A 22,401-nucleotide genomic window follows, 5' to 3' on the forward strand; every position below is an offset into this window, starting at 1 on the left:
ATAGTGGATTTTGCACGATGAGTAATTGTTGTGATGTATTCTGAATTGCAAGTGGTGTGACTAAGGTCACTCTGCAAATCCAAGTAATTGGTAAAAATGGAGCTTCTTTGCTTTTGATAATGGGCAGTAAAAATAGTTGTTTTCGTAGTAGTGTTTTGTGACCCTACTGCTAGTTCATTAATTCCAAGAATTCAGTGTGTTGCAGTTTAAATGCTAGCATTTGTTACTTTGTTTCCCAATTTCGGTACTAGCCTTTCAGATTAAAGTGTTGATGTTTAAGACTTTGGTTTTCAATGTTAATACCCAGTTGTGATCCCAGTATCCATGTTGATTACACTAATTCCATAAAACACTTTCTTGGTACAACTGAGGCATCCAGTGTTTCCATCCAAACACTCAAAGGTGTAATGTGGAAGATTGGGTGGAGTGTGTGAATAGGACCTTGGTCAAGCTATCTGCCAGCAGTTGATAACTCAACAATGAGTAACATTAATATGGTAAGTGTGTGGTAGACATGGCACTGAGCTTTTCATATACGGTGATTCCTCTCTACCTTGTAACCTAGATAAAGTTCCTGAAACCTTTATAATTTGTTTGTATTGAGCTTTGAAGTGTAATTGAACACAGAACACAAGTCTATGCCTAGTCAAAATTTGATCACAAATTAGTTAACTCCATTTGTTTAATTGTGTATTCTGGTATTTTGAGTGCTAGTTTGGCAGTATTCATTACTGAGAACTCCACACTAAATGATGGGCCTGATCTACATTTAGACAAGTCAATTAGGAAAATGCAAGTTACATCTACTGCTGTCGAAAGTACATATTAGGCTTCGTCTTAAGAGTTGAAAAAATAAATAAATCTGACTCTTACCTTAGTTTAGTTGAACTAGAAATAAGGTGGGTAGCTGATTCCTCCCGAGTCCAGAGAAAGGACTACACACAAAGTCAACCTTAAACTTTACTATTTATAAGCTTGAACTAGTGTGTTGGGTCAGTTGGTGAAAATCAGTTGATGCAATGGGCTGCACAACTGGGCTTTCTTTTCTTGCTTTACGTGTGTGCAGGTTGGAGCAGGCCTATCTAAATTCAATGCAGCTGGGGTATACTTTACAAGTGGTATTTTCATCATTGGAAGACCTCCTGCAAACCAATTCATTTTAAAATACATAGAAATCCAGTTCTTATCGCCTGTTACAGTGTGTTGTAAAGACTGATTGAAAACCTTTGCATCTTCTTTTCTGTAATCTTGAGTTTTCCATTTGGATGAGCTGTTGACGGTTGGTAAAGGAACAGGTGAAAAATCCAGGACCATGTTTGTGAGACCCTTGCATGCTTCCAGGGTGTTGCTCAAAGTTTGGTGGTTGACTGTAAAAGGTTGCTTAGAGGTTGTGTAGGATCCGAAGGAAGGGGTAATCTTTTTCTAATTTTGATAGTAACTTAAATTATATTCACTTGCACCTCTAGATCACGGACTCAAATATTTAAAAAAACGCACCCTTCTGCTCCCTCATTGGAGAGCCACAATACCTCCCTTGTCTTCCATATCCTTTTTTTGTCTGGACTGGTGGGTATTGTCCATCGAAATGCAGGAGAATCGAGATGAAATCTGATTCTTAGAAAATAAACAATATAGTATCCTTTAAAGTGTCACAACAAGGCCACAACAGTGTGGTTATAAATGCATCAAGAGGGAAAATTGTGAATGTGGGAGTGTGTTGGAAGTGAATCAATTTACTAAAGAATCCAGCAAAGTTATATATTGTTTCAAGAGGAGAACCAAAAGAAAAGTTACCGACTCACTGGACAAGAAATGTTAGCTGAGGCATGAATACATCTTTGTTGGAAAGGCGAGTCCGCTATGGTCATCAGTCTGAAACGTTTTAGACAGATCAGACTTCTCACACCTTTTTGCTAACACCCCACACTAGAAAATGTGGAAATGGAAAAGATGAACGCAGCAACTGTCAGGCTACAAGAGACCAGTGTCTGCAAACGGCAAACTTTTCAATAACTACATTCCCTCTTGGTAGCGCCTTACTGGACCAGTTTGAACTGATATACAATGTGTGGTTTGGGCACCAGAACACTCTCCAATTACAATAGCCCTGTAGGAGATGTTCAACAGCTGACTGGCATAGCATGTTTGCCATAGCACCCCCCTCCCCCCACCCGTTTGGCAGATTGGCACATTTTGAGAGTTACTTGGAAGTTTTAAGAGCATGGTGCCCAACACTGTGCATATGCGAAGATGGTCTCTTCTTCACACACTTCTACTACACTGCTAGTTGATAAAACTGTTTAAGTGGGTATATCTTTAATAATCTAGAAAACCTGTTTTGAACTAGATGACTTGCTCTGGAAGTTCAAGAGGGTTTCTTGAACAAGCTCGTGTAGAGGTTTTTTGTTTTGGTTTTTGCATTCTACAATTTAATCTTGGTACATATCAGAAAAATGTCTATTTATGAAAACTTTCTAAAGGTCCGATTTTTCTTTATCTGCATTGAAATGGACATTTGTGACCAGTTTGGTATTTTTTTAGTTAAAAAATTCCATTGATTTTCATTGATATTCTAGTTTATTTTAAATACTTTTTTTATGGTCTAAAAGGTTGTTGGCAATGCTTGAAAACCTTTTCCTACTCACGAATTCAACCTTTATTTTAGCCATTGCTCCTAGGCCATTCTAACTTTTATTTATTACCCCGAAACAAGGATCCTAACCATGGCTGCTGCTCTAAGGTTGCCACTTGCTCTTTCCATAACCTGACCACAATTATAATCTTGATGTGACCCCAGTTTAACTCTTATTAGCCTGATTGACCCCTACCTAACCATAGACTGATTATATTTTTCCTAATCATCACTTTAATACTTTCTTCCATACCTAAAAAATCTTAATCTAAGCCTCAGCCTATACTTGACTGTAAAATTTACCTTAAATCTAAACGCGAGCATCACCAAATAATAAGCCTACTTATCACACTTCAATTTTGAAGTATTTTTCAGATTTTTACCCGTTTTCGTTGTAGTGGTTTTCTCTGACAGGTAATACAATGAAATGGCAGGATATTAGTCATAATAGGCTATCTTTGCTGTCATTATGTCCAAGGGGACAGCTTTGGTGTATTTCTGTAGATCTGGGCTTGTGTGTCTCTGCTATTAAAAAATAATAATAAACGTATAGTTAAATCTTCAGGGCCTTTTTGCACGGCTGAGCAACACTATGCGTGGAAAGGGAACTGTATCAGCGGTTTCTTTAAAAAAAAAAAAAAAAAACTTGCAAGACTTTTTGGCAAGTCCAGCAGGGTAGTGTCACAGATGACCATAAAGTAAGCTAGTCTACTTCCCAGTTCTCTACATAGTGGCTCTTGTTTCTTTTGGAGGGAGAAGGAGCAAGGTAGTGGAAATCCGGTGATCTTTTTTTCTTGATGCAGAATTTGTAGATTTTCCTCTGTTCATATCTTGCACGGGATTTCAAGTATTAACATCCTTGATTCTGGTTGCACAATTATGAACCAGGCAGGCTGCTGCTCAGGACGTCTGGTGATGTGTTGGCATATAACAATGTACACTGGTGTACTTCGCACGGTTCTTTATTCCTCTGCTTCCTCGGAGAGGCCAGGTCTGCCTCCAAGAGGAACTGCGCATTAGTATTTGTGTACTGGTTATATTTGGTCCTTCAGGCCCTAGCACTCCTCATGCTCCCTTATTCCTCCAATTCGAACTTTTTCTTTATTTGGGTTTACAAATTTCTCTGGTCCGTGCACTAACACATTTGCACGTACAAATGTTCTGGCAAGTGGGGAATTTTTAAAAGCCACTGACGTTTTATGGGTTGGGTCATGTTTCAGCACTGAGTGCCTACAAAATGATTCCTAACCTTGTAGAATTTCCGAAAATACCAGGACAGTTATGAACCCAGAGTGAGGAATCCATAAAAGATGGTGAGAACAAAAATTTGTATTACAGGTAAGTTACGGTCAGGTTAATACGGAAAGGTGAGAAACCTAATTTTTCCATTGTGATTCAGACATTTTCTTATCGGGTAATGTGTCGTCAATCCATATTCTTTGATTAAGTAGGGAAACGCCAATATGCTTGATGCAGCTGGAGGCCATTGTAATGTGCCATGTTAATTTAAACTGAGCCATTCATGTGTTTAATAATAATTTCAAGTGAAATGTCAGACTTGGTGTATGGACAACCTTTTCCTGAATGGTATGGACCGTTCTAGATACATTCAGAAAATTATGTATTGTAAAGACCTGGCTATATCAGTAACATCATTCAGGAAAGAACTGTCTCCTGGTGTCTCCAGCGCCTAGATACCTCCGGTTCATGTCGCGCTTTACAAATTCTTCATTTCATGTGTATAGCTTTAATATACAGAATCTCATAAAACCAACTTCTAGACAATGAGTTAGAAAATGCAGCTTGAAATGAAACTTAGAACTTGTTTTTCTCTCTGAAAACCCAGGACCATCATGCTGGCTAATAACGTCAAACAGATGAGCAAAGAAATGGCTCCCACATTTTCAGCTGATGATGTGGCAAAGATCAAGAAATTCTGCAGAACTCATTCGAAAGTAAGTCGTAAATGCTATAGATACTACCCGAGGGTAACTAGGTTCCATTTCAATGTTGGTAATGTTTTCTTTAATTGTGTTATGATTTTAAACAGGATATATTCGAGCACTTGAGCAAATCGTTGGCACCGAGTATTCATGGACATGAGTATATTAAAAAAGCTATTTTGTGCATGCTGCTTGGGGGCAATGAGAAGATTCTTGAAAACGGGACACGCATAAGAGGAGACATCAATGTTTTATTGATAGGTAAGCGTCTGAACCAGCATTACTTTGAACTAAGCTTCGTTTTTCTTTAATAACGTTTGGAAAATGTCCAGTGCAGAAAAACCTTCAAGTTCTACCTTTTACTATTATCCATTTCAATCCATATTAAACTATGAAATTAAGTGAAACGAAAAGTACCACTGTATTGTGGAGATTTAAGTACTAAAGTGTTAATGAACATTTACGTATAAAGTTTAATAGGAGGAATATCATTACATACAGCAGAGGCTTTGAGCATAAAACATTAGAATATTGCAAATGCAGCTCCGTCTAAGATTATTTCCTTTGATCTTTAACAGACTACGAGATGTGGTAACTTTGGGGATCTATGAGTTTATGTTCACTCAAGAATATCAAGTTGGAACCTCCAATGCAATTTGAAATTGTTACATAGGTTGCTATGGAAACCTATATAGCTGGGACAATAAGGTTGCACAAAAGCAATCCAACTAGGACTGTGCACTAGTCGGGAGACATCTTTGTTGTGCGTGTCCGGTCCCTGCCACAATTTTAATTTTTCCACGTGGCATTGCAAGGTTTCAGCATGTTTAATTATCATTGCATTGAGCATCTTGGTGAAACATTGGATATGTAGTGGATATATGATGACTTTAATTTTAAAGGCAATCATCATTGGCAAGGTGGACAAAAGTTAGAGTTGTGACTTAATTCTTTGTTTGAGCCACTTATTGGGGTAGTGATTTATTTGATACCCCTGCGTTAAAAATCTTAGATAAGAGATCTAGTAAGCTTATTCAAAACGGCTTTCTAAAATCAGTATAACCTAAATCATGACAAACTCCTATTTTTAGAAAATGTTTTAGGCTCCTTCACTGTAGCTGATATATTTATTTTGGGATGATAATAGTGATGTTCGTTCTTCACCCCACACTCTACGACCTAGGTATTGTGCTGCTACTTCAGGGCTGGAAAACAATTCATAAACTCCACAGGTTTTGTTAAGTATTTAATATTTAACTAAGTAATTGTGTTGTCTTGTGTATTAATAAGCTTTCAGTAGCCTACATAATTTTGAGAACTTTTGAGCCAAGTGTTGAACTTGGTCTTAACATGTTCCTTTATGCCTATTTATATCAGTTCATAGCCGTTTGCTCCAAAAGCAAGTTCATGCACTGTGGAAATAAATTCATCTTCATTTTATTTATTAAAGGTAGTTTTATACCATCTACCTATCCCCACGGGCAGCAAGTCTTTTTCTGATTTAAAAAGAAAATATTACATTTACATGAGTAGACAAGCTGGTCTTAAAAGCTGATGGCGTATTCATTTTTTTTACTTAATTATACCAGGGGATTTTAATGTTTGGAGAGAGAGGTTTGGAGAGAGAGGTAATGACGGTGAATATCTGATCACAACTTTGAGCTCCTTCTGATTATCGCAACAAGTAAATGGATGTACCCACAAAGGAAGACCTGAATTAAACCTTGTAATTCTCCACACCCTACCTCGTAGATTACCCAATAATTACAGAAACATTATGGTACGATCATTTTTCTAATCTTGTTCAGTTTAGTTCTAGACTGAAACAGGAAGGGATAGTCAAAGTACAAGTTTAAAAATCCTCCCTGAGCAGTGTCTGGCCAGATATCATTCTTCCTGAATTGGGCATTTTATTATATCAATCCTAACTTTCTGTCTCTAATCAATTGAATCCGCCAGACCACAGAGTAAGGGTCTACAAAGTTTAAAATGTTGATCAATTGCTTGAGCAGACCTGCCGACTGCACGCTAGAGTATAAAATCAACATTTGCTGCACACAAGCCGTTCACCCCACCAAAAAGATAAGAAAAATACATTTGAGAATACTGGATCAGCTGTGGTGGAAGTCGCTCAATGCCATAGCCTAATTATGGCTGACAGTTGTACAAATACATTTTCTTTGTGTGGCACGCAAACAACTTTTTACTCCAATAAAATTTCTTCAGTGAACAATACCACTAAAGAATTATTTAAAATGTCCCCTTTTTTCAATCCTTCAGCTGTATGCCGTACATTTCTTTCCTCCTAGAAATTAGTAGACCACCAATCCAGAAGATTGGAGGTAATCACAAAAATTGGAAGGTCATTCTGACTCATCAGATGTGAACCAGTACCCCCCCCCCCCCCCCCATCTCCATTGGTGCAATTTTCCCAAATGTGAATCACTCTAAATTTAGACACATTCTGTTCTTTTGAGCCTATTTCTTTTGACAAATTTGAGACATTAATGAAAAACAGCAGGCCTTTGGGGACACCCTGTTCACCCTATCCCGGACTCCTTTCTAAAAACGAATCACTTAACTGTATACTTTATATTAACGTGTTACTGAGCAAGAGCTCTTTCCTTAACCAATGTAAACAGGCAGGCGTTTGCCCAATCATGGAGAAATTTGTAGTATCGCAAATCCAAGACTTTATACAAAGCAACCTGTCTCCAGGATACTCCAGTTGGTGTTGGGCCAGATAGAGGTTTTGAACTTTCTATAATCTGTTATTAGTGATCTGAGAGGGGTGGTTGATGAGGATGACAGCCTTGAATCTTCTTGACCTCACAGACCCCTTCTACACCATAGATCACTTCATTCTTGCAAAAAAACTACAGAGGTTATCAACTGGTAACACTGTACTTGAATGTATCCCCTCATTTCTTTCTAATCCCTCCCCAAAAATCCAACTAGATCATGTTATATCGGAATTGAAACCCATATAATGGGGTTTTCCTCGAGCCCATTATTTTTCATGTCTTATTCAACTTCTAGCTCAACCTACTTGCATTCACCTTGTGTCCATGTAATGGCTTATTTTTGCACAAATTACATTCAGCTGGTCCGTTTGCTTTCAAAGAACTCTGCAAATAATGACCCTTCAGTCCTACGCTTAGTATAAGAAACCACCCAGGCTTGGATGGAACAAAACTTTCTGCAATGCAACCGAGCAAAAAAACGAGATTCTCCCAAGTTTATTACAAAATTAGTAACTTGGACAATTCCTCATGGCCTTTCCCAAGTAGATCTCCACCCTAAGCAACTACTCAAGTTATCTAGGAACTCAACTAGACTGTAGTCTTTTGCTAAATGTACAAATTGCCACCGCTGCTAAATCTTGTGCACTTAAACGTAAGACCTGAAGAACATTTTTTAGTTTATCTTTATCTCACAAAGTGATGGTGGCCAGGAGCATTGTCCTACCTTGCTTGGACTTTGGTAATACAGTCTCTTGACTAACCTCCCCACTCCCCCCTCCACCACAAAAGGAGCATTAACTGCCTACAAGTTATTCTAAATGCCATTTTTCGAATAGAATTTAACTAAACAAAAAAAGTCTTGAGGATCCAATTCAAGACTGCTTGTGTAAGACTTTCTATAATCTACTAGAATATATAACAAAACAGTAATGGGACGCTTTCCTATCCTGCCCATGTGATCCTCTACTTCCCATACTTTTGTAGAACCCAAATTCAAGCTCCAAAAATAGTGGACGGTCTCTTGAGTCTTTTTTTATTTATTTTTATTTACAGATTTTTGTCATAAGACATAGTACCTCTGTTGCATGTATAGCGAAATATAATAAAGTACAATACGGATCATCTGCAGCATAAAGTCCATATCTAAGGTCTCAGCCTCTCGAAATGAATAAAAGGCCACAGATCAACATGTCATAGACTCATCACACATCGCTCACATTATAGCCACTCTGCATCGAGGCCAAATAGTGATCACAGGTGGCCCCATCCAAAAACACCGAACAATAAACAAAAACCAACAACTTCCCATCTCCCTCTCTACCCCGCGGCATCTACTGCCCACCCCCACCTAACTGATTTGAATCCTAAAAACAATATAATAAGGGGCAGCCCTCCTCTATTGCCCTACAGTCTGAGCTCATCCCTGTTGATCATTATCGGCCCAGAAGATCATTAACACATTTCTTAGTACTTGGCCATCACTGTATCGGGAACCTAAAAAAGCCAGACAGCCCTCCCGTGGAAAACCTAGTCAGAAGCATCCCCTGTATCCTCTCCCTAGCCCCCCTGGAAGTCAGCCAAATGGTGTCCCATACCCGTGCTAACTCCATGCATCTTCTGCCTTGACACGCCTCGTGGAGTAATGCAACCCCTTCCCATGTTGCTAATCGCTATACGTCCGCCCTCCAATCGGGGACCTTCAGTATGTTTCCAGTGCAGTGTTGATATGCCTGGCAAGCATTAAAGTGATGTCAATGAACCGGGTGGTGATTTTGTGCTTACCAGGTCGAGGGTGGAGGCCCAGGAGAGAAAACATGGGGGTCAGGGCACGGTCCATAGCCTCCACCAGCAGGCATACTACTGAAGTCCAATAAAAGTCAACCAAGCGCACCCCCGGAGCATGAGGAGGATATATCCAGTAGCAACATGGCAGTGCGAGCAATCCGGCTGGGTCGGTCGAAAGTAGATACTAATCCTCAAGGGCGTGAGGTATGCCTGATGGAGGACGTAACAATGTACAAGTCTGAAACTAGCGTTCAGGAAAATCAGAAGTGCCTCCTCCCCTATCTTAGCCCAGTCCCCGTCTCTCATGGGGGTCCCAATGTATGTCTCGCAGCACCGTGATGGGGGAGGAGGGGACATCTTCTTATTTTTTTTAATTTTTAAAAAAAAAATTTTTTTTTTTCCAGCAGTTTTTTTTATATAGCGCGAACTTGACCCGAATCCAATTGGGTATCAGAGCACTTTACATAGCACCAGTTATGTTACATGAGGACGTGCATTTATATATATCTATCACTGAAAAAACCATAGGTTTCACACATGTTATAGTTAGCTGGACCTTTCACTCGTAAAAAAACAATGAAATTCCCCCGTTATAGTTAGTGCAGGCAACTATAACTCACGCGACCGCAATCCTCTGCTGATGACATCAGATATTACATCACTGTATTTAGACACTTATTTACCCATGTCTTCTTCCATTAATCTTTAGCTATACATGTATTACAAATATTTATTTTTCATAAAGACACATGTCATCAGTGATGTAATATCTGACGTCATCCGCAGAGGATTGCGGTCGCGTGAGTTAGTTGCCTGCACTAACTATAACGGGGGAATTTCATTGGTTTTTTACGAGTGAAATGTCCAGCTAACTATAACGTGTGTGAAACCTATGGTTTTTTCAGTGAATTTGTACGGTTTTTTAAATGCTAAGTTATGTATTTATTTTTTATTTTTTTCAGGTTTTTCACCGTGCGCGCACTGTGGGCAAGTGATTTGCCCAGAATCACAGGAGGTTTAACGTAGTTACCGAGACTCGAACCCAGTTCCCCCAGGTCCGAGGTCGAGCGCCCTAACTGTTAGGCCAACTCCTCTACCTCTCTGTGCATTTTACAATCGCGAGACTCGACGGTGGGTGTTGGAGGTGTTGCACAAGAAGCTGCAACTATGAAGCAGCCTGGGCTCAACACTGTGCCCTCCTCAGACCGTGTGCACCACTGCTTTCAGGGTACCATACAATAGGTACTGAATCACTAGCAGGTCAAAATCCACACAAGTCTGCAAATAGCCACAGTACACAATCTGCGTATAATGTGCCCTCTGTATCCAGACCCACTGTTTCCCAGTCCAGTAAGCACCCACCTCTACCCCATGCAATTGCGTGACAAGTGCCTGCAGTAGGAGGTCCGGAGAATATGGGGACTGTATCCGCGCTCAACTAAGGACCCTCATCCAGCAGGCCCTGAGGACTGCCAGGTCATGTCTTCCTATGCGGGTGGCCCATCTCTGGTTCGTACAGGGTCCACAGCTGTTTCGAACCAGGGGGGCTCTGACAATCTCCTCATTCTTTGGCCTCCCTCCCTGGAAACAAGCCCATACATCACTGTATTTGTAATGCCAAATAAGCATAAAAAACGGGGGCATTTATCCCACAGTCTGTTGCCTGCTGCAGTTTAGTCATTCCATATGAGATCAATAAGGATGGAGTCTAGGTCCCAAAACGTAGCACGCGGAATCCCCAGTAGGAGCGCCGCTTTTTAAAAATTTTTTTTTTTTTTTTACAAAAGGCGATGTAGCGTTATCGTAGCCTCTGCGATTTGGCCTGCCACCAAGAGGGGCAAGGTCTTTCAAAACCCTACACTCACTTGCAGAGTTGTCACCGCCGTTCCTATATTGCCTTCTAAGAGGTTGGGGAGATTCGATGGATTTGGACCCCAAGATGCTGCACCACAGTTGGCTCCAACCACATGTCACCTATGTCTGGGGACTCCTCCCTATCACCATGAATCTGGAACAGGATGGTCTTTAGCCACTACACTTGAAGGCAAGAGGCCTCCCCAAATGCCATGCGCAAATATACCGCCATCTGTCTGTGTGCAGGTTGCACAAGTAAAGCACCCTATTGTCCGCATAGAGGGAGATGAAATGAGAAACCCAGCGGGTCCAAATTCCTGCAAAGAGCATGCCACTGCGTGCCCTGCATGCCAATGGCTCTACCGTGAGGGTAAAAAGCAGAGGGGATAGTGGATAGCACGGACCGGTGCCTCTCCCCACATTACACTGCCCGGAGATTGTGTAACCACTACGCGGCCTTACTTCAGGGTCCACATAAATTTAACAGGTCCAGGCTTCAAAACTGTCCCAATCCCATCCAGAGCCTAACCGCATAGAGGAAGCTCCAGTCTAGGCTATCGAAAGCTTTCTCAATGTCTACAAACATGCATCCAGCCCAGTCTGGTAGCAGCGGACCTTCCCCCAAGATCGCCAGTAGTCTCCAAACATTAAGAGCCGTACACTGGCCTGGTATAAACTTGGACAGGTCAGTATGAATTAACCTAGTCATATGGGGGAGCAAACATTGCTCCAGCACTCCGCAAAGGGTCTTCTAGTCAACGTTCAACATTGACAGAGGTTGGAATGCAGTCATGTCTGCAGCAGACTTCCCCGGGTTCAGCAGAAGGACAATAAGAGCCTCTTGCAGGGTGGTTGGCAAAAATCGTCTTAGTAGTGTGTGCTTGATGGTTTTAGGCTGTCAAGCGAGGGGTGAGGATGTTAAGATAAGCAGCATAAAACTCCAATGGAAAGCCATCTGTTCCCAGGACCTTCCGGCGGGCTATTTGTCGGACCTCTCCCCGAATTTCCTCCTCCGTAATATCCTCCCCTAGGTACCACCTCCTAAGAAAAAGGCACTATCGTACACAGGATAAACCTAGACCAATTTACAGCATGAATGAACCATCTGGTTCTAGGAGACCAAACAAAATGGAAGCTGTGTGGGCATGGTATAGCTGTGACTAGACTACATTTTTAAGTAGCCAGACTGACTTTTTTTAGTTTAAAGGGCAAGTTGGAAAGATATACATGGGCTCTTCTCCCACATTAAGAACCAGGACAAAGTGGTAATTAATCTTTCTTGATTTAAAATTCTGTACAATGAGCATACATGCGCAGTGTATCTTTCCCCGCCCGCCCCCCCCAATAACCCCCCCCGTCACATGTTTACAGATGAGGCTTTAGAACAGGTTGTAACGTGCAAGCCCACAATATTGGACCATCTAAACACCAATTATCAATGTTGTGGGTAGGTTGCAACATATCGGATCACAAATATTTAGTATAAACTGCATGCAGCCCTTGGGTAATGTCGGGGCCTTAATAGTACATTTACATATGTATCCACTAAAAGGAAGCGATTCATCTCTTCACAACTTGAGACATGATAACGTTCTATGTGAACTGCACCTTTTTGTGCAGAATATTTTAGTGGGCCAGGTTATATTTTCACGCATGTGTTACAGCCTGTACAGTGAAAAACGGAGCGGCTTTAAAGCAGCTGCTTCATATTTCATGTGAATGCGCTGCCCAGGGGGCAGCACCAGTTCGCAGCTGCCTTGTCGGCAGCATATTTCCTGTAATGCGGCTCCTTTTCCTTTATTGCACTGGGTGCACCTTTTTAAAATGCGCCACATGTATAATGCGGCCCCTGGGGTAGGAGTGTTACCCATCACGAACCAAGGCCCAGTAGCTACTGTCTAGTCAAGAAATTATAACACAATGGTGGCTACTCCGCTATGGTGGAGGACCGTCGCCCCACCGGCCAGCAGCCCAAAAAAATTAAAAATAAAACAAACCCTTGTTTATTATAGTTTTATTTTTGCTCTTGGAGCTGATGCTTTAGGGCAGGGCCACGGGCAAGGCAGACTGATGTTCAGTGCGCATGACAGTCTGGCTGGCCGTCTCAGGACAGCTAAATAGTCATGTGTTCTGAATCTCTCTCAACCCTGAGCTACATTGCCAGGTTGGAGAGAGCAGGCACAGGCTTCAAGTCTAACTGGGAGTGGAAATCATTGGCGCTCAGGCCAATCCTGACGCTGCTTTCAGCAGCATGAAAGCAGTGTCTGGATTCGCCGCAGTGGGGGGGGGGGGGGGGGCTGTGCCTGCAGTGGAGAGAAGTACGGCAGGTAAGTGATTGTGTGTTTTTTTCTTTTTTTTTTTTTTTCTCGTCTTTCGTCCTTTAGTTCCCATTTCTCTGCCACTTTATCGACACACCGGCTGCTAGTATTGAACCATTGGTTTGTGTCCCTATTCTTAAATAAAAATGGTGACTGGTCCCAGCTGTTCAATCCTTTCCAGTATGAAAAGGGCAAAACCATATCTCTGTACAGTAGGCGCTTCCGAAATGTACCATTTGTCAAAACTGGAAAATAATAAAAAGGAAGCCAACAAAGCACTTTTGTCAGGACATTTTGGGGTGTCTTGGGGCTGTGAGAAATCAGTATGTACTAGAGGAAAAACCTAGCTGCCAAATTAAACATGGGCATAATTAAGATAGCTGCATATCTGTAAAAATAAGATTGAGTAATATGTTCATATTCGCTTATTGAGCTCTAAATGTGTATGCTGGCGATGGAATCGTGAAAACAGTTTAAATTTATGTTTGCAATATCAAGTTCTCATTGATTTTGGGGACCAAATTGGATGCTACTTGGAAGTAACCGGTAAATCTGAAATTGTATACAAAAAAAAATTACTAAAACTGCCAATGACCCATGTCAAAAACCCAAGTTATACAAAATAGAATATTAAATCTTAACCTTAAGTAAATGGCAGAGTTTTCGCAGATAGAAACGCGTAGTCCTGGTTTAGGGTAATGTACCAGCTGCAACTTGATGAACTTGTATACAATGCCTTCTGAATTAAATAACATGACCGATTATATAGTATGGTCTTTAGAATTGGTTAATAATTGTTACCCTGCCTAAATCTTCCCTGGTCCTTTTTTTATTATCATGTAACCTAATAGGGCCATCATTTATTCCAAATGGGAACTTGTGTATATGTAGAATGTTTCGAAAGCAAATATTTAAAATGGTATTTAAGTTATCAATAGTGTCAAACATCCACTCCAGTGACCACAGCATAGCCAGTTAATGGAGACTATACTGAACTGTCGTGCAAGGAAAGATGTATTGGAATTATTCATCAGTGCATGAACAAAGCAGCAATAACTTTATGTACTGGTCAAATAATGGTGGTATAAAGTCATTTTTGGGGAGTGTGCAATAGATTGCTCTCTCCAATTTTGCAAAGTACGTGGTCAAAGTATGAATACATTAAAGGTATTGAGAGCCTCCTTGATGGCGATTATATGCAAGACAGATGAATGATCTTTGTGAGATTTTAAAACATTAATTTGGGAAGATGGAACCCTACCAATGCAAGCAATATAGTGGGTCAAAACAGAGTTCATTGAGAACCTTGTTCAACCTCTAGTAGTTAAGGCAGACGCAGCAGATGTTTCCTGAGGGGAACAAATGTGTGAAATTATTAAGGAATCACAAGCAATATTGTTAACTAGCACAATAAGAGCACTTTGCCAACTTGTTAAAAAAAGAAAAATGTAATGATCAGGATGACAGAGAAATGGTTCCAATCGAATTAAGATAAACAAGATATAAATTTTCAGAGGTTCCAATCAAAAGTGCAATGGAAAAAAAGAACACCAATTAAAGACACTAGTTGTGTTTGACTGAAACTTAGACATTTTCAAGCTGCCTATGATGGAGTGGGGATCAGGGGTTTAGTCAAGTCTTCCAGGCCACAGTTCTTAACTTGTCATTTTTTGGAAGCCACTCTTACTGCAGTGCAAGGCAGAATGCTAAAGCTTGGTGTTTCCCTCATAGTTAATACTTGATCTGAGCTCTCACTGAGCCCTTGGTTTTGGCACCAAAAGCTGTCGAACAGAGCTAGGTTCTGTAGCTTTTGAGGTCTTTGTCGCTGGATTGTCTTAACTATCTTGTCCTGTGTTCAGTCTTGGTCACTGTTCTGGTATTCTTAGTTCTCCAGTGGGCAAGGCAAAAGGCTGTACACAGGAGAATGTGGGCTTAGCTACTACTTTTCAGTAGTCTAGTGGCAGTTTATTACTTTGAAAGAAAAGAGTGTGACAAACTGGCAAGGTCTGATCTTTCTCTGTGAGCTTTGGTGCCTTATCTAGGTTCTCAAGAGGCCAAAAAATGACAAAGTCCCACTTTGTTGCTGGAAATGTTACCCAGGTCAGTCTCCAGCAAGAGCTCCTTACAATGTCCAGTGGACCCCATATACGTCTGGGTCTGTTACTTCTCCCATAAAGCAGGAATACTCCTTCAGCTCTGTGTCCCACAGGTAAGCGAGAACCCAGTCAACAGACAGAGAAATAATTTCCAGTCCTTGGGTTCCAGAAGAAAGCCGGATACCACTAGGTCCTCTTCAAATGCAGATTCAGCCACTGCCTACCTCTTGATTTTCCACAAGACCCACAAGTTTTTATGAGGTGGTGGTGGGTTGTCCTTTGCACTCTGTGCTCTTAGCCAACAAGTGCACACAATCCCTACAGGATTCGAACAGGCTAGCCATCACGCCTTTGTGTAAATTCCTGTCTGCGTGCCTACCTGCAAACTATCCCAGAAGCTTTTGTTCAGGATAAGACCCTACAATCTGTGTTCAGAGCTCCTTAACTCATCCCAGGGCTTACCCTGTTGTAATTAGTTCTGAACCCGCCCCCCCATGCCCTGGAAAATGACTATTCTTGAAACGAGTTGTCGTACCCCCCCCCCCCCCCCCCATATCCACCTACAGAAAGTAGGGACACAGGTATGTGAGGTTCCCCCATTCAGAAGCCTCCAACAAACAACCCTGTTCAGTATCGGTATATGAAGAGGACAAAATCCAGCCTGGTGCTTTGTGATGCCTTGTAGATACTTGACCACTACAGAAAGCTGTGTTCTAAGAGATGACTGGGATCACCCACTTCCCAGCCTCTTTGCTCCTAGCTATGTCTTCTGGCAAGAATACCTTTTCAAGCTTCATCAAGGCTTAATTGGAAGCCCAACAGAACTGAATTAATTGCTGCTAAAGTCTATAGGCAGCACAAAGTATTTTATATAGCTACCTTTTCGAATATAGTTATTGGTCACCATCTTGGTGTCCACTGACTTGGTATTTATTAAAGAAATATTTAAAAATTAGATTTGTTTTCTGTCTTTTTTAAGTGTGCATATTTCACTTTTAGTCTCAACTTGCCATCTTCACATGAAAGCCTTATATTCTAAATGCACAGTAAAACGGCTATCTTGCTATTGGAAACTGTTTGGTATGTTGTTCTTAACATTTAGCATGTCAGATGTTTGCTACATAAAGTACCAAGCTTTGTGGGTTACAAGGCACACTTAAGAGTGACCACCATGAAATAAACTTGCTTTACTGCAAGCCAGAAATCTTTCCTCTGACAAGTGTTACTATGGGGTTTTAGGCTGCTGATAGTTAGACCACAGTGGTGGACCTGTAAACCTGTTTTTCGAGATACACAAGCAGATGGTGTAAATCTAAACCTCTGTCCACAAGTGACATTTAATTTGCATGACACTCCTGCATGGCTTTTGCTAAATTATTGAGGCAAAAGTTTAATAAGCCAATTGGGTGTGGTCAATTGTATGTCATATTTAGGGAACACACACACAGATTGACAGGCAGTTTCATATTTGTTACCCCATTTTCTCAGGTGTTTCATGTGGGAAAACGGTTCAAGGTGTAGGCGGTGAAATGTTGCTTGCATTTGCCTTGTCGAATACCTACAAGGTTAAAATTAACGTTATAATACCTTTACAGTTCAGTATTATATTTTTTCTCCTTTGCATGATTTTTTATTGTTGCCAAATGTATGATTCTTCTGGAGCACTCCACTCTGGCAAATCTCTCATAGTTTAAAGTAATCCGGTTTGATGAAGTGCATGAGTTGGTTGATCACTAAGCAGTATTATAACTACATATAGGATCAAATATTATGACTCAAACCTGTGCTCCAATCTTGTTGGTGGGTAGAATTAATTTAGTTGTCTTGCAGTAAAATTTTAAAGGTCCTGTTCTTATAACTGAACTGTAATTTTTATTCAAAGGTGATCCTTCCGTTGCAAAGTCTCAGCTTCTTCGATATGTGCTGCATACAGCTCCAAGAGCTATACCTACCACTGGTAGGGGATCATCTGGAGTAGGATTGACGGCTGCTGTTACTACTGACCAGGAAACTGGTAAATACAGTTTTGTTGACCTAAAATGACCTTGAGAAACATTTAAGAACAGTTGTGTTAATGCATTACTCTGGAAGGAGGACTATCGCCACAAGTGTAAAATACATTTTGCCACTTTTGCAATCGCATAAAATGAGAATCTTGCAATATTTGAATCGTTCACAATTTCCCTTAAATTATTTCTGGCAGCTATTGTAGATAAATGGGTTACAAAACCCTTCGAGACAGCATGGTTTACTTGGTCTTCTGGTTTAGAATACACTTTTTATGAAGAGGACCGGGGAGTGCATTTCCTGCTGTAGCATTAATGCTAGGTTCCTGTATTCCGGCAGTAAAATAGATAAGCTAGTCTAAAGTGTCTGCTCATACCACTGGAAGCACAGAAGGATTGTTTCAGGACCTATCTTAAAATGGCCACTCAATGTCCAGGGCCAATTACTTCAATATAGATAGGATGGACAATGCAGGGAAATTGTGAACTTCCTCCTTTAAAATACTGTTCCAAAAACGCATGCATTTCAGGTGTTTAATCATCCGATGTTTGTTTTCTGAACGTAAACCTGCTTGCTTTGGAGGGAAGAGTCTGTTGAATGACTTTGCTGTTCCAACCAACAGCATTCATGGGAATCAAGCTTTGATTATTCCTCGACTACATTGTGAATATGATTGAGAGTGGTGAGTTGAAATCTAGAGAACATTTTAGAAGCTCCATAAAGTTCTGTAACCACTAGTAAACGGGTTTCCTAGAAAGTTAAACCAGGTATCTTTATGTACTGATGAAAGTCATGACTCTTAAAAGGCTAGCTTCTCCGGGTTCTCTCCCAATTGTAAAACTAAGGTAACTGAATGGAACCTAATTTATCATGATTTGATGTAAAGCTCATATGAAATGGGTGGCACTTCATTTGGAAAGTCCCATCGGATGTGCTGTTAAAGCTCTCACTTCACACTCATGGAGCCAGTAAGATTGTTCTCACTATGGATCTATTTAGTAGTGATATTTGTATCACTCACTCTGTAGGAATGGCAGTTTTTTTCTATTGTGAATGTTCAAGCCATTTGATGAAATGGCACAGAACTTTGATTCTTCCACGTTGAATTGATCTTGGAGTTTTGTCAATCAAATAAGGGGGGTTGAATAAATAAGTTATTGAACTTTCAGAAACAATTGAATGGATTTTTCGCAAAACTTGAATGAGGTTAAGCTTCTATTTTATTTTAAATCTACTACATAGTTTCAGCAATGCAATTAAGTGTGGATATCCTGAAATGTAGTCCACCATATTTTGCAAAGTCTGTCGTTTAAAAAAAAAAAAAAAAAGAAAAAAAGAAAAGTACTTTTTTTTTTTTCCTTTTTCTGTAAGGCATTTTTCTTCTGGGTCCAAAGTGGGTTTGAGGATCCAAGTAGGGTCAAAAAACCCAAGCAAACTTATTGGGTGCAATGGAAACATTTGTTGTGGTGACTGCTGCCAGATGCAAGGCACTGAAATATACAACCAGTAAACATGTGGGAGAGTAGCACAGGGGCAGATACAGGTCCTAAAAATAGAAAAGCCCCCATTTTTTAGCCTTGACCTAGTCAACCCATAAGCCACATTTTTGTATTTGGTTAACAGATCAGGGTGCATAAGGTTTCAAAAATCACCTTTTACCTACAGGTGTTCCTGGTTGAAACTTCGGCAGGTTAATTTGGTGCAAGTGGTGGGATGAGTGTAATTCTTAGCAGTACACTCAACTCTGCGCCTACTGTATATTGAAATTTATTGTATGGCTAATAAGAACAGTTACAAACATCTAATAATTCTAAACCATTATAGAATCAATAAACATTTAAGAATGATTAATCAAGTTACTAAAAAAATCTTGAATGTGTAATTTTATAAAAAGAAAAATTAAAACACAAATTTATGACTAGCCTATTTTTGGTAGCTTGGCCAGAACTACATTGAAAAATTTCATAAAACCTTTGGCCAATTGCTTATCTGTCGGATTAAAACATTCCTTCAGTGCTAGTGAGTATGATCTAATATATAAACTTCTAAAAGATGGAAGTAAAAATGTAGATAGTTCTATTGAAAACTAAGCCATGACAACAGCAAATTTCGTGGACCCGCGATTCCTTCCAATAGGTGCAAAAGCAGCAGTTTGGAGAGCGTATTTCCATCGTTGCCTGATTGAATAGGCCAAAGCTTAGTCTAGTAAGATCTCATGTTATTTTAAATGGGAGTGCTACAAGCAGGTAAGGTTGCATTTCAGTTTGGTCACGCCGGTTCAATAACGTAATGTGCTTTGTTAGGGAACATGCTGAACTGTCTAGACTAAAGAAGCATGGACCCTGTTTCCTCACTAGGAACTTAAAGCTCCTTGATGCTGAGAGATCTCAAAGGTCGGTCATCAAAAGATCCAGAGATTTAGTCATGGCATTAAAGTAGGTTTGTTTTTTGTTTCCAAGAACAACTTTCATACCATTTCACCTACGTGAGCCCTGCAAGCCGTCTTCCAATTTTGTCAAAGATTGAAAATGGGAACAGCTTGGTAAGCAGTCTGGTTTGTCAGGCTGAAGCGAGGCAGATTTGGACTTTCAGTGAAAATGAAGAATAAAAGGTCTTTTGAACAGCTTGCACTACACTGTTTCTGATGGCCAATGATACTTGGTAATCTTTGCAGCCATATTGTGTTACCGTCATGTTTTTGGCTTTGATCACACCCAGTAAAGATTATAGAGACAGCCCTGATATGTTCGCTAATTTTAACAGGGTGCTTTGTCAGCTTGCATGCTTTATTTTCATTTCCTCTTTTTGCTTTAAGAAGGATCCGTTATTTTTTTTAAATATAGTTTTATTTTAATAAAGGTTTCAATCGTGACCTAGCATATATAAGCGTTTTTCATTTGCACAGTATACTATAAGTACATGCATAGAAATACGCAGTATCTTTTGCAAACCCAACATCTATTACCCCCCCCACAAGCTGATAGCCGCCATCAGAGTTACAAGGGAATGAAGAACGGTCACGTAGTCTGCACCCACAAGCTTAACAAGGTACATGGTGCCTCTCACCTGATGCCCTCCCTTTGCCCTGTCCTCCACCAAGCCTTCAATGGCATAGTACGATATGCAACTATGTCAAACCTTGACATTTTCTGGAACAACCCCTGCTGACATAGGTAGCATTCTCAGCAATCCTGTACATGTCCATGCGTTTTTCCATTCCAGCAATGGGAGCCCCCCCCACCCCCCGCAGAGCCCCAGTGACGGGCCACATCTCTTTTGGCTACCACCAGGGCTAAGTTGCAAAACAACAACTGGGCTTGTGGTAGATCTACATCATTGGGAATACCCAAAAAGATAAATTTAGGGTCCAATGGGAGGGCTAATGAAAACGCTTCCTTGAGTTTCCCCCTATAATGGCTCACCATTACACCTATATTTGGGGAGAGCTCCACATCGTATGGAAAAAGGAACCCATTACATCTTTACATCTCGGGCAACATGGGTGAGAGGCTCTCCATGGCATGTAATCCGCGCTTATCATAGTAGACTCAGTGTAAGATTTTAAACTGGATCAACCTGAGCAGTGCGTTTATTGCCGCTTCTTGGGGGTGAATTAGTGCCACCTCCTAGTCAGTCTCCCATGTCGGACACCCATTTCTCTCTCCGATCCTTCAAAGTGTCTGTTTGATTGTTAATAAGAGTCCTATATGTAGCGGAAACCTCGCCTTCCCTAGTTCCTCCATCAAAAGCCTCCCCTCGAGAGGTGCGCCAATCGTTGATAAGATGGGTAGCCATTGTATTGGCTAGGGATATGCTGGGGTGTTTGCCATACCACAGTAATGTGCGCAGATCTTCTATTGCTGTGAACATCTCGGAAGTAATGAGATAATTGGTGTCTTGGAGGGCATTTTGAAGACTGCCGCTCTTCCCAGCACCATGGGGGGCACTCCGCACCATCTGGCCATGTCCTTTCAGCAGTTATGCATAATCCTCCCTAAAATGTGTTTGTGACACAGCTTTTTACGGGGAGTCAGAAATATACCCAGGTATTTGAAGCCCAGAGTGGTATGTATCAGGCTATGGTGAAGTGGAGGAGTTGCAATATGATTCTGCGGGATGTAGATAAGTAATTTCTCAGTTGATGCGATATCGGGAATAATTTCCGTACTCATCCAGTATCTAAAAGTAGTGGGAGGGACAGGGAGGGGTTAGTAACGTACAGTAGAACGTCATCCGTGTACAGGGAGATTTTTTTCCTCTCCATCCTCCTCGCCCTGGACACTAAAGCCACGGACCTCCAGGTGGTCACGGATCTTGCATACCAGTGAATTCTATAGAAAAGGGCAAATGGAAGGGGAGAGTGGGGGTGCAGCCCTGCCAGGTTCTCCGGCCTATGTGGAATTCGGATAACATCACTCCGTTGACTCTCACTGAGGCCATTGTTTCTGGTATAACAGTTGAACCCATTTTCTAAATCTAGGACCGAAGCCAAACTTTACCACTGTGTGTTCAAGGAAAGGACAATGCATAGCATCAAACACTTTTTCGGTGTCGAGTGGCAGTAAAACGTGTGGCTCCTGATTACCTTGGACTTCATTAATCCAAAAATGTATTCGTCTTAAGTTGTAGTGGGTGGATCTTCCGGGCCTAAATCCTGAATGGTCCAAATGGATCAGAAGCATGATGACCTGTATCAGTCCGGTGGCTAGGATCGTGGCTAGTATTTTGACTTCAGTGTTTAGGAGAGAAATCCGGGGATAGGAGCCACAGAGTTCCCTAGGCTTGCCATCTTTATGGATAACCACTATAGTTGCCCTCTGTATATCTGGAGCGAGCACCGCACTGGCTCTGCTCTAAAAGCTTGTCTAGAAGACAGGAGGTCTGCATATTTCTTATAGAATTCCACAGGAATCTCATTGGGCCCAGGGATTTTGCTGGATTTGTGTTGGGGCATGGTATTCCTGGCGTCCGTTAGTGAGATCTCAGCCTCCAACGTGTCACTGGACTCTGCATCAAAGACTG

The 22,401-nt window shown here is 41.0% G+C and overlaps 1 protein-coding gene across 2 annotated transcripts in view; it reads left to right on the top strand.

Moving 5' to 3' along the window:
- Positions 1–22,401, top strand: part of LOC146831394 (maternal DNA replication licensing factor mcm3-like) — a 161,127-nt gene that overhangs the window by 27,535 nt on the left and 111,191 nt on the right. For both annotated transcript variants that reach the window (XM_085605693.1, XM_085605694.1), the window contains 3 exons: positions 4,479–4,587; positions 4,683–4,836; positions 17,255–17,386. In XM_085605693.1, the coding sequence (XP_085461819.1) occupies positions 4,479–4,587; positions 4,683–4,836; positions 17,255–17,386 (395 nt within the window). The remainder of the gene's footprint in view (positions 1–4,478; positions 4,588–4,682; positions 4,837–17,254; positions 17,387–22,401) is intronic.

This window comes from Triturus cristatus, chromosome 5_1 (genome assembly GCF_964204655.1).
Source record: "Triturus cristatus chromosome 5_1, aTriCri1.1, whole genome shotgun sequence".
NCBI classification, from domain to species: domain Eukaryota; kingdom Metazoa; phylum Chordata; class Amphibia; order Caudata; family Salamandridae; genus Triturus; species Triturus cristatus.